Consider the following 13,004-nt stretch of genomic DNA (forward strand, 5'->3'; position numbering starts at 1 on the left):
CCTTTTCAAATAGTTGAAAGTTGCATATGTTTATAGCCTAAATCTATTTCTTTACACTGCTCTGTTCCCAGTCTTCATCCACATTTTCATGTTTAACACAGTGTTACAGTGTAACATTTGTAATGTGCATATGTTAGCTTGATTGTAATACCTCCACATTGTGGTATTCATAAGTGTCACTTGTAAAACCACCTCTGCTGCACTGCTATCTATAGATCTCTGCTCGGACATTTTAGACAAGGCCATTGTTTGTGCTGTCAGAAATGTCCACACTGACAAAAAGCTTTTCATGTTCCTTCTCCCAGGTCTGTCTCTCATGCACATGCTGACCTTGTAAAGTGAAGTGAGAGGGAAACTGACGGTGACCTTTCTTACTTCAATCCTTTTTCCCACCAGATGTTCTCTCTACTTGGTTGCTTGCTCTTCCTGGTCAAGAGTTGTGGCAGAGGGTCAATGCTCATATTGTTGACTCTCATAGTCTCTTCTATATCTGTTTGGATGTCTACTTAAAAAATGTTCCTTCCTGTTACTGGCACATTTATATACAACAAATAATTTTTTTCAGGTTAGTTAGGGCTGACAAGTATGGGTTGAAATAAATCCCTTTCTTAAACTAAATAAAAACAAAGCTGGAGCTCACACAGCCTCCCCTTCAGAGTTTGTTTTGCAGGGGAGGAGGTTCAATCCAAGTGAAGCTATGCCCCCGCTCTGATCAGAGACATAGAGACTTCAATAATGAGAGGTTAGATGGTAGAAACTCAACTTTTTTTCTTTCCATCAGAAGTGGATTGTGTCATAGGGGTTCACCAATATTTCAAGATGGAAGACAATGGGAATAAAGATGAAGTAGATTAGGAAGCAAGGTGCCAGTCTGTCTCTAAATGCTTTGGAAGCAGCATCTAATGGGAGAATACCATGTAGAAAGTATCTGTTTTAAATAAGAAATATTCCATATTCACAGAAGATTGTGCATAATGAGGGGCATATGCATAGTCAGAGGGAATGTCTTGCAGGAAACATCTGTGTTGGATTTTGTAGCCATGATAGTCCAGGAATTATGAGGCAAGGATTTTTGTGGGTGAAAAGGCTGGTATTTCCTCTGTAGAGAAGGAACCTGGTTTAGTAAGAGACAGTCCTGTCTTAAGCAGGGGGCTGAATTAGATGACCTCATGAGGTGCCTTTCTAAGTCTATTTTCCTGTGGTCCTATGAACAACATAGGGATGCACCCCTGTACTCTTAAGTTTAGGAAAGGGGAGAAAAAGCACATGTGTGTATATGGAAAGTATAGGCAGACAAGATTTTTTTGTCTGAACCTTGTCTGCCTGTCCTTAGACCAACATGGCTACAACCTATACCCCTGTAATATGGAAATATGTGGCTATTAGGTCTCTCCCTAAGTATTTCCTGAGTTTAGTCCTGTATGCTTCCTCATGTGTATCTTGTTTTGTCAGCATTCTCCTTGAGTTCTGCATTGTAAAATTATATGTATTATGTGAAAGGAAGAATGGAAATTCTAGATCTGCGACATATTTGTTCATAAGAAATTCAGGTATTGTTTTTTTTATACTATCTAGCCAATCTCTTGTTTTTAATAGAAGGCTGCCATTACTTTTGTTCTGTAGATTAGTCATCCTAAAATTCACAGAACTAAAACACTTTGGTCTCATTTATATTCCCCTGATGAACTAGGACATACTGATCTACACTTGCTATTCTGTCCACTAATATGAAATCCCTGTCCCTGCTTCTTTGCTGGTAGATTTTTAGAAGTTCAGTGAGCACTGCAAATCGCCTGAAGAGTGGAAAATTCCCCTGTCACACAGATGCCCTTATCAGCAGCAACCAGATGGAGCTCTGAGCAGGGACATTATCAATGTTAAATTGCTTTTTTTTTCTGAATAGAGAGGATTAAAGCATTCCTTCAGAAATGGGTGGCATAAGCTGCAAAGTTAGGCATATTAATATTTTGAAATGTTCCTATTTTAGAAACATATGAAAGTGTCTCAGCAAACGCTATATATCAAAAACCATGTACTCTTTCAATTATACAGTTGAAATTTCCCTAAAATATTTTATTTTGAATAAATTATTTTTATATTCCTCATGTAGTTTAGCACAAATAGGAATGTGCTTAAAACTCTAAATTAGGTTTTCTTGCAATTATTTATACTCAGTTAAATTAAACAGACTAGAACTCATGGATGTAATTTCAATCAATGGAAACATTTTTGTAAGGAAAAAGATTGCAATTTAGATTCATCTAGTAACATAATGCTTCTAAATAGTAATGTCATAATTGTATGTGTGTTGTTTTGTTAAAAAACTTTCAAAGGATGAAATGTAAAGTACGTGATAAGTATTTGGGGGGTAAATGGTAATGCAGTACTTAACCATCCAATTGCAGTCAAACAAAGCTATTGAATTTGGCCTAAATAATTAGTGTAGAACCAGCAGAGAATTATAATACTAAGGAATATGTCAATGTGACTTGCAGGGATTTAGCTGAACATCAGCCATTTCATATTAATGAGCTGCCTGGTTAAATTCTAAAATGTTTCACTGAAAATTTACTTCCAAGGCTTCCATCAATTGGCCTACCAACATTATCATTAGGATGTCTAGAATTGTAATCAAAATGTTTTCATAAAATAGAATAAAAGTTGAGACTTACAAGGAAGATGTATGTTATAAATATAACTGCATACTTAAAAGTTGAGCTGTCAGTTGTCTTTTCAAGTCTCTATATAGTTTCCTGACAGCAGTCCTAGCTTGTATATGAACAAAAAAGAAATTATATTCCAGACTGCAGTATTTTTAGCTACATATACTGCATTTTTAGTTACGTACATTGCAGTCACTGTACAGTGTCTTGAGTACCTTGTACAGCACTTGTCAGTCAAGCAGTTTAAATTGCAAAGAACATTATATTTGTAATTGTTTCATTCCAAGGCAAACTTTGCCAGTATTTAACCCACGATAGACTAGTATGTGGCATTTTTTCATGATATCTACAGTGTGAACATGTGGTGGTTCCTTTATCTCTGTAGAAACTTGAATTCTGAAGTTTCATCCTCATGCTTTTATATTTTCATGCAGGACAAACCTGGAACTTGAGCTGGTACATCGAGGAGGCAATTTATGTTTAGGGGGAGCCAGTACAGCTGGGAAAAGATCTTGTTTAAGTAAGTTTACTTTATTAAGTGCAATTGAAATTATTTACAAAATAAATGGAACTATTTATGTAATTTAGTTTTAAAATAAAGATGCTGCTCGTTTCTTACATTTTAGTATATATTCTGTTATCCATTATCAAGTTTACTTTCTATTTTTTTCATGTGGGCCTTAGTTTTTTCAGACTGCATATTTTATTCTTGTTTTTCATAATCTTGTCTAATAGAAGTGAATTTACTTAACAAATTTACAGTATCCAGTAAGTATTTCTATATTGCAATTACAGTCCATTTATAAAGCATTTGTCATAATATTCATGTAATGCCTTTTGAACAACTCTGTGATGTTGTAGACAGGGCAACTGTAACCATTTTAAAGTCAGAAGATAATGTTTATTGGTAATTGGTAAAGACATCTGTGTCTTAATGTGTTTGCTTAACCTCACAGTAGGTGCATACTCACTTATTTTTAAAGGGGAGATGGCAATAACACTTTTCTTTAACAGACTCCATTATAGAAGATCCTTGCAAGCTTTCTGTATGAAGCTCTTGCCTCCACTGTTTGCAGTTAACCTTGGATGCTTGGCATATGGAGCACCCTTTACCTATAGAAGTGACTTCTCTTTCTCTGATAAAATTCTTTTCAGCTTTTGCTGATATGTAAAACAGTAAAATAGATGTTAACTTTCCTTGAAGAAAACTGGGTAACTTGACAAAATCAAAAGCCCAAAGAAGGGTGTGTATGCCCAAAAGCTTACAAAGAACAATTTTTCCAACTATTTAGTTGATCTAATAAAACATATCACACTTAGCCAAAGAACCTTGTTTGACACAATCAAAACACATTTTGAAGCCAAGCTTTATTTTGGGGCAGCAACAGATATGCTGTACTGGGAGTGCTTGGGAGGCCAGTGGCCCATGCCCACCTTTTGTGGCATCAGTGGTCAGGAACTTCCTCCAAGACACCCAAGATGACCCCCACATTAGATTCTGCCAGCTAACTTGGGTAGTTCTATAGTTTACATGACAGAAGTCTGTTACACTGATGAAGTTTTAGGTCTGAATGTTACTTGATGATCAGGGATCCTGGTTTTCCCTGATTTAAAAAAAAATCACAAATTCTCTGACAAAAACCCCAAAAGCCATGATTAAAATGAAACACCACTGTATATATAGATATCAATTGAACACAATGTTTTATTGATATATTTACAATTTTAAAGCAATTTGGAAGCCTATCAGTGCCTCAATCACTATAATGAAATAAGATCTAAATACTTATAAATTTTGGCATTTGATTTTAGGTTATTTATCATGGAAAATCAAAGCTCCCCCAGCCTCCTTAGCTCACCAGGATGAAGGTCTAGGCCCCTCACTCCCAAGCCACAGCCCCCCCGTCTTAGTCCTGCTGGTGCCCCTCAGTCCCTGCTCAGAGTCTGCCAGGCCACCTCTCCAGTCTGGTGCCCCTCACTCTTCACCCACAGATACCCAGCCCTGTTGGTGCCCTTCACTGCCCCCCACCCCCAGCCCCCTGGCCCTTCTGGTGCCCCTCATTCCTCACCCACAGCCCCCGGGCCCTGCTATTGCCCCTCGCTCCCTCCCACAGCTCTCTGGCCCTTCTGGTGCCCCACATCCCCTCAGACCTGCCAGAAGGCCCCTAACTGCCAGTGCTGTGGGACCAGGACCCAGGTCCACAGCGCTCTGCCCTCTGCAGCAGTGCCCAAGCCCCGGCTGCCACCCACAGGATGGGGCAGCTGCTGTGGTTCAAGTGGGGAGTGGAGTGCAGAGGCTGTGCGGGGGCGGGTGTGGGCTGCCTGCTGCAGGTTCGGGTTCTGACTCCTCCCGCCCCCACCCAAGCCCACAGTGGGCAGCCCAAAACTGCCCCACGCACAGATCTGGGGGGGCATGTGCCACCCTGACCCCCCAGGAGTGTGTGCAGTGGCGGGGAGCTCTGTGTGCTCTGTGACCTGCTGCCCCCCAGACAAGCCACCCGCGGCCCTGTCCTGCTCCTTTTCCCGGCCCTACCGCAGTGCACTGGGGCCCTGGGCCCCAGGCCCCACGTTCCGCCAAGCTGGGCAGCAGCCGTGCCCAACTCCCTCCCTCGCTCCCTATGGGAGCCTCAAGTCCCGCTCCCAGACTTACCTGCGGAAGCTGTTTCCCAGACTGCACTGCAGCCATGTGCACGTACTTAACATGGTGCCCCCTGCCTGACCACCCTCCTCTCGCTCCCTCCAGCCCCTTACAGCCAGCCTGGAACTGCCAGCCTGCAGACAGCTCTTTGCAAAAGTGCAAAATCCATGCATTAAAATAAAAAAAATCTGTGTTTTTCTTGAGAAAATGGGGAAATCTGTTTTTTTTTCTGTGGGAAGCGTAAAACCTGGATCCCTGTTGATGATACTGGATAGGTGGGTACAGTTGTGTACATCACAACGTTTTTCTGCCTTCCTCCTTCAGCTCCCCCTGCCCAAACCACAAATACTTAGGAACTTATATGATAAAAACCCAGTGTTAACAGAACTGATAAGTAGGACTGTAAAATGAAGCACTTGACAATTTGGAAATTCCAGATTTTGGGATCCCTGCCTCATTCACATAAAGGATTCACAAGGGGATTAAATTATAATTGCTTCACTTTTCAGCCAAATAGTGTTTTTTTAAATTGTTTTCATATGCATTGTGACAGCATCTTTCCTCTAGTATTTTAGAAAAAGAAAATGTTTGCCTGACATCTGTAGGGTAATATTTACATCTATGCAAAGCTTCTTCCAGTAGGAGTTTTGGTAATGGAAATATTTTAGTAGTAGCTGAAGATGACTCGGGTTCAATTAGCAGTTTAATTTTGTTACCCATATGTAAAATAGGAAGACATCAGGATTTTCTCCCCAGTTTTTGCCCATCCTACCAGGGGTATATATTATCTCTTTCACAGGAATATAGTCAGACGTAATGGTTCTACCATGAATAAGAGAATTTATATAAATAAAAAGAAACTTCTGAGCTCCTTGGAGCAGAGCTTGCATAGTGCTATATTTGGAAAGCAGTTAACACATTTTGAGTGCAAGCCATTAATAGATAATGACAACTCTTTGATAGCAGTAATGTAACCTTTGCACCCAGGTGGCTGTCAACATTTCTTCATGCTTTTACATTTTAATATTTCAGTGTTACTTAATTTTTTTTCATTTGTGAAAGTGACCTGTATTCAATAAGGGGATGTTTTCATTTTACTTGGTAATTCTTCTTAAATGGGAGACTTGCAGCCTTCTAGTAACCCCACTTTTTTGATCCATAGTAAAAGTGAAATGAATTAAATTCACTAGACTTCAAAGCACTGTAAAAATATTTGATATCCCATAGCAATCTCAAGAAAATCTATTGCTTCTTCCTATTAAAAAGTTGTTGTAGTATGGTATTACTTTCCTGATATTGCAGTTTTATTATCAGCACATTTGAAAAAACTCAACTATCCATGAATAAATAGATATAGATAGCTCTCTTGAAGACTAACTTTTGCAGTTTTGGTAACATCATACAAGATGATCATGTGAGAACAGCTCTGTTAATTTGAGCTAGGATACACTAGTTTATACTAGCTGAGAATTTGGCATATTAATGGAGAACTAAAATCTGATTGTTAAAACTGGTGACCACAGAGAACCTTTGTCCCTCATTATTGCAAACCCAATATCCAACTTGAAAAGTTTTTGGAATATATTAATATTATTTACTTAGTCTCACCTACATATAAAGTCAAAGGAACTTTAACAGTTACGTAATTTTTAAAAAGCCAATCTTCTTTCTGTTGACTGCTAGCAGAATAGTCTTTCTTAGGATTTTGTTCTACTCTGTGACCCATAATGAATTTATTTTTCCAAATATCAAAGTTCAAGGGAACATAGCAGTCCTCAAGGAATGACCTTTTCCAAGAGTCTGTATATGCTAGATTTTGATTTAAGGAACACATGGATTTAGCTGGAAGTCCTTATTTAAACTCTTAGTTTATTATGGCCAAAGTTGTAAAAATATTTGAATAAATTAATAGAGTTTTATATATTTTAAAGGAAAGTTCAGCCAATTTACAGATTCACCAAAAATATGCCTAAGTAGAATAAAACTAAACCCTTCACAGCCTCAAGGATTTTTGTCTTCATCATTTAGAGAGAGCACTTCCAGTGTGTCTTTTAATATGATCTTCATATAAAAACACTCAAACGTGAGTGTGTGTGTGTGTTGTGTGTGAAACAAATATTTTATCATCCAAGACTTTTTATGTGGAATTTTAATGTGATATGTCTTTCACTCATGCACAACACAAGGTTAAATATCTACTGGACGATCTACTGTGTTTGCCAATATTTGACATAACACCAAGTAAAATACTCCCCTTATTTTTGGAAAGCAGAATGTAGGAAAAAAAAGATTTTTCAGGAGTCGTGGTTTAGTGCTAATTTTTCATGAAGGCACTGTGTTCCAAGATACCTCCCAGTTTCTCTGTTTGCCAGGAAGCAGGAACGGGCACAGTCCAGTGTTTACCCTTTCATAGCTGCTCTTAAATTGGCATCAGTTTGGGGTAAGTTTTAGCCCATATATATAATGTATGTGTATATATAGGTATTTGTATGTGTGTGTAATATATATATGCTGCAGTGGTGGGGCATATGGATCTGGGGGGCTCCCCAGCATGCTCAGCAGCAGACCTGGAAGTGGACCAGAAGCACTTTCGGTCCACTTCTGGGTCTGCCCCCCGTACCCTCCTGGCTCGGTGACTGGTGCCTCCTGGGTCTGGGGGGCACCTGGGGTCTCCCTGTGGCTGATTGTCAAGCCAGGGGGGGTGGGAGGGGAAGACTTCCGGTCCACTTCCAGGTTCACCGCTGAGCACGCGGGGGGGCCCCGCACTCCTGTGGGAAGCTCCATCCGCCCCAGCATTGCAACGTTCAGAAGTTCTGCCTGGTACCTCAAGGTAGAAAAAACATTTAAAGCTGTATCTATGGCCAAATTGCTGATTCTCCAAATCAGCATTGAATCTTCAGATTTGGATTTGGCCGAATTGAACCAGGGACAGTGATTCGAATCAATGAATCGAATCACTGTTCCCGATTTGTGCCGAATCCGAATTGAATATGGCCTGTTTTGCACACCCCTTTACCCCCCTATATTTTGTGTGTGGGTTGTGGGGGGGGGGGGGGGGGAGGGTGTCGGTTGAACACAATGTTTTATTGATATATTTACAATTTTAAAGCAGTTTGGAAGCCTACCAGTGCCTCGATCACTATAATAAATTAATTCTAAATACCTATAAATTCTGGCATTTGATTTTAGGTTTTTTATCATTGAAAATCAGAGCTCTCCCTGCCCCTTTCACTCACCTAGATGCAAGTCCAGCTGCGGCTGTACCCTGCCCCCCACTTCTTTGTGGTGTTGAGCAGAACTGACATGCCAATGCTCTGCCCATGCCATAGCCTCTCACTCCCCACCCACAGCCCCTGCCAGAGGCGGCTCCCAGTTGCCAAGCTTATGAGGCCAGGGACCCGAATCTGCAGCCCCCTGCCCCCCAGCAGCACCTGATCCCCAGCTGCCAGCTGCAGGAGTGCTGCAAATGGAGCAGAGCACGGAGCCCAGCTCTCCCCCCTCCCCCCTCCTCCCCCATGGGCGGTACAGCTGGAGCAGAGCCTATGTAGCAGGGGCAGATATGGGCTGGCAGCTGTAGGCTCAGGGTTCCTCACCCCATGGGAGCCTCCATGGGCCAGTGGTTGGGACCCAGCATGGCAGGGTAGAGCAAGGTGGAGAGGCTCAGTGCCAGCACTGGGAGCCTTGTGCCGCCATGGCAAGGCACCCACCCCCTGGTCACCCAGCAGCAGCAAGCACAACTCCACACTGCCCCCCCCCCCCCCCCCCCCCCGCTGCTGGGGAGGGAGAGGGTGCCTTGTCATGATGGCACAGGGTTCCTGGTGACGGCACCAAGCCTTCCCACCCCTCTATACCCTGCAGCACTGGGTCCCGCCTCCTGGGTTGTGGAGGCCCTGAGCCCACAGCGGGCAGCCTGCATCTGCCTCTGCCTCACACAGAAATATGGGGGACATGTGCCCTCCATACCCTTCCCCCCCAGGAATGTACTCAGTGGCAGGGAGCCAGCCCCTCCCTGGATGAGCCACCTGCAGCTCCATCCCACTCCCCAGTTGGGCCCTGCAGCCATGCATTCCTACCCAGGGCCCCAAGCCCCAGGCCCAACATGCTGCCCTGGCTGGGCAGTGCTCCCTGCCTCAGCCCTTCCCAACTCCCTCCCTCTCTCACTGTGAAGTCCTCAATTCCACCCCCTCCTCTTCCCCCCAGACTTACCTGCGGGGAGCTGCAGGAACTGTTCTCCACACTGCCTGGCTGCTATGTGCATGGGTGCATGCGGGGCCCCCTGCCTGATTGCCCTCCTCCTGTTCCCCCAGCCCCTTGCAGATTGGAACTCTGCCATGTTTCTCATGTTTTTCTCCTATAAAGGAGAAAATCTACATTTTTCTACTTAAAATGAGAAAATCTGTTTTACTTTTTTCCATGGTGAATGGAAAACCTGGATCCCTGGTCATTACTATGGTTATGTAACTCGATGAGCCTGTACTTGCCTCACTTCCCACTACCCATGAGGACTGTCCATTCATACCATTGGATGTCTGTGGTATGCCTTAAATTTTTGTTAACTACATTTATATTGCAAAAGCTGCACTTCTTCTTTAGAAATGGAATTCTTCTTTCTGTCTTATTCATTTTACAAAATGTCAGTTGAAGAAATAAACCAACCCAAATTTCCTCATTTGCTATAACATATTTAATTATCTTTCTACAGTTTTGTATTTTCAAATACATATTCATTTTTTGAGTTGCATTTATAGAATGCCTCTATTTTTTCATTGTCTTGTGTAGATAGAACTGATTAAGTCCTCCTGTTCATTGAAAGATAAATTTATTATAGTTTTATTTCTATTTCACAATGTCAGCGCCATTTTATTTGAATCTGAGGAAAAAGATTGAGGGGATTTATTTGTGTGATACCATTCTGCGTTTCTTTTTCTAAATCTGCTTGTATTCTAGGATAGTGCAATTAAAATCCATGGAAATCTAACCCCCTTACCTTTCATTGGCTCTTTCACATCTGTGGTAATGAGGTGTCTCTCTTGTGATTAAGCACACCACTCTATATAAGTCTTGTAACAACTGTAAAGTTTGTCGATTAGATATTGCAGAAAATGGAATGCGTTGTCCCAGGTGAGCTGTTACAGCAGCAAGCATCAGTGAAGATGGTGGGAACAAATAGGTCAAGTGCTGTTTTAGTAGATTGCACCACGAGGGCAGCTGCTCTAGGGAAGTAAAATTAGGAATGATTAATGTAGCTGTTAGTGTCAGTGACTGAGCCAGTATGACAAGAATGATAAAGGAAATCTGGCCATATAATTGTCATTTTAAGGTTTAAATTTTGTGCAAATATAAAAATGTGTGTTTTATATACAGTATGAATTTGCAAGTCCTCTCCTCTTTTTTTTCTCATGCTGTAGACTTAGAAATGGTCTGATAGTAATCATTAATAGGAGCCCATGGTTAAGGGACTTGAAAGGGCTTTTGTTAAGGAGAAATAATTATATGCTCCAGTATTTTAACCAATGTTATTTTTTTTTGTGGAATATTGGAAAGATTTTTTTTAAGTTCAGGTATCTCAAGTTCAAACTAAGATTTCTTTGGAAGAACACAGAATTTAATTTACTGTACCAGTAGAACCTGGTATTATAATACCACATGAAATACTTTCATGTTAATGACACGCCAAGGAAAATGTGTTTGAAAACAGATATAATGTGCTTGAGATAAGAGAAACATATATAATAATCTCTTGATTCCTTCAGTGTCCAAATAGTACAGTGTTCACTTTCTAAGGTAGAACAGACAATCTTGATCAAAATTCAGTTTCAGCTCTCTCCCCTGCTATGTTCTGACAATCCTTTGATGTCTGCTTCCTTATAGTATCTTTTCTTTTACTGATGAGCATCTCAGGAGTTTATTTTTTCTATATTCCTTGCTTTCCTTAATTTTTGCATACTTATTGTCACAACCCAAAGGTGTGATTTTTGTTTTGTGTGTGCTTTGGCACCACTGAATTATGTTCCCGCTAAATTGCAGCTTCTTTGCACGGTGGAGTTTTCTGCTGCAGAGGAAAACCCCGGTGCAAAAGAATTCCCGCCAATTTGTAGCTTTCTTTGCAGGGTGCATTTCTTTGTTGCAGCACAGAAATGCTCGTTGCAAAGAGTTCCCGCCATTCGTATTCAAATTCAAGCCCCATTATTGGCTTGTGTGAAATTATTCACACGTGGCGGCTAGTGATTGGCTTGCTAGCCGTATAAAAAGCTTGAGTGGTTTCTGCCCAAGTTGGAGGACTCCACGAACACCAGGAGGAGGAGACTTCACGCTGTGTGAAGATCTCTAAGCGCTGCAGAGCCTATTGGACCCAGTGCATTTCAAGCAGGCAAGAGGGGTCTGATCAGCCTCTAGCCTCTTCCCGTCACCGAGCGCAAACCTCGACGTATCCCTCTCCCTGCGCACAAAAGGATCCATGGAGCCTCAACAACTCTGTGGGAGTGATCCGAGTGTTGTCTGAGTCCTCAAACGAGGATTTAAGCGGAGCTGTGCCTGGGAAACTGTCCAGCCTACACCGCGACCATCTTCGGTGTAAGTAAACAATCTTGAATCAACCATTACGCGTCCGTGCCTAATTCCAGCGTGTCGCCTGTTGTCTCCGACCCAGCGTGCCCGGGCTGCTGGCCACAGCCCGCGCGGCGCGAAAAAGGGCCCGGACCGCTCCCAGCCCGCACACTTATTTTATCAGCTATTGATCAAAGTACCCATACAACAGCAAATAGGTATAGAAAAATGTACAACATTTAAAAGATCCTTATAAAAATTACATGACTTTAGTTAATTCCTCTCTAATCCTGAATGTGGTGATAATTTTCCAGCCCCTGCCTCCTTTTCTCCCTCCTGGGTGAGAATGGTCCCTCCCCAGCCCAGAGTACCAGTTGACTCAACCCTCACAGCAGCAGGACAATAGCCACCATTATCCTTTGCCTTTATCTGTGGCAGATTAGACTGTTATGCCTTGCAGTTGTGTCAGGGTTGACTGTGTAGTTTAATGTGTATATTAGATAATGGATTTGTGTAGGATGGTTTGATAGGGATGATCCTACATCTGGCAGGTGATTGGGCTAGATGATCTCTGTTGGTTCCTTCCAGCCCTACTTTTCTATGATTTTGTGATTCTATCTGCTCCTACCTAGTTCTTCTTGGAGTTTTGGATGCTAACTTTTTTCAGTTATATTTTGGCAGAAGTTTTGTGTTAGGAAAGTTTTTATATTTTATAATTAGTATTGTTACCAGATTTGCCCATTGCTTTGGGGTGTGCTCATTTATTAGGGATACGTTTCTAGGGTCTTGGTAGTTCTGTCAATGTGCTGCTTGTGTTACTTGTGTTTCTATATGGAGCTGTATATCTCCCTTCTGCAAGTCCTCACCCCCAATGGAGCTATCTTGCAGGACTCAGTTTCAATGGGGCTGGGTTCCTCCAGTCACCAAATCAAACACAAACACAGACAGATTAATGTGACATGCCTGACCCGGCTGGGTTGATCAGCATGGACAGGCTGACACCCTCATATGCCAAGAATCAGTTCATCAGAGCAACAATAAACTGCAGCCAGACACAAGCACACAGGTGAACAGAATCCCTCTGAATCTGGCTGGGTGTCCAGATGACACCCTCATGGGCCAGCATTCAGTTCATTAGGGCACGTCTGAGCCAAACT

The 13,004-nt window shown here is 42.0% G+C and overlaps 1 protein-coding gene across 8 annotated transcripts in view; it reads left to right on the top strand.

The window, feature by feature from the left end:
- UBR3 (ubiquitin protein ligase E3 component n-recognin 3 (putative)) overlaps nt 1–13,004 on the top strand; it is a 238,578-nt gene that overhangs the window by 172,273 nt on the left and 53,301 nt on the right. For 7 of the 8 annotated variants that reach the window (XM_014520815.2, XM_025206461.1, XM_025206457.1 and 4 more), the window contains one exon: nt 3,098–3,183. In XM_014520815.2, coding sequence (XP_014376301.1) covers nt 3,098–3,183 — 86 coding nt within the window. Of the gene's footprint in view, nt 1–3,097; nt 3,184–3,677; nt 3,882–13,004 lie in introns of those variants that run through there. The other variant, XM_025206463.1, reaches the window with a different exon arrangement.

This window comes from Alligator sinensis, unplaced genomic scaffold (assembly GCF_000455745.1).
Source record: "Alligator sinensis unplaced genomic scaffold, ASM45574v1 scaffold143_1, whole genome shotgun sequence".
Classification (NCBI taxonomy): domain Eukaryota; kingdom Metazoa; phylum Chordata; order Crocodylia; family Alligatoridae; genus Alligator; species Alligator sinensis.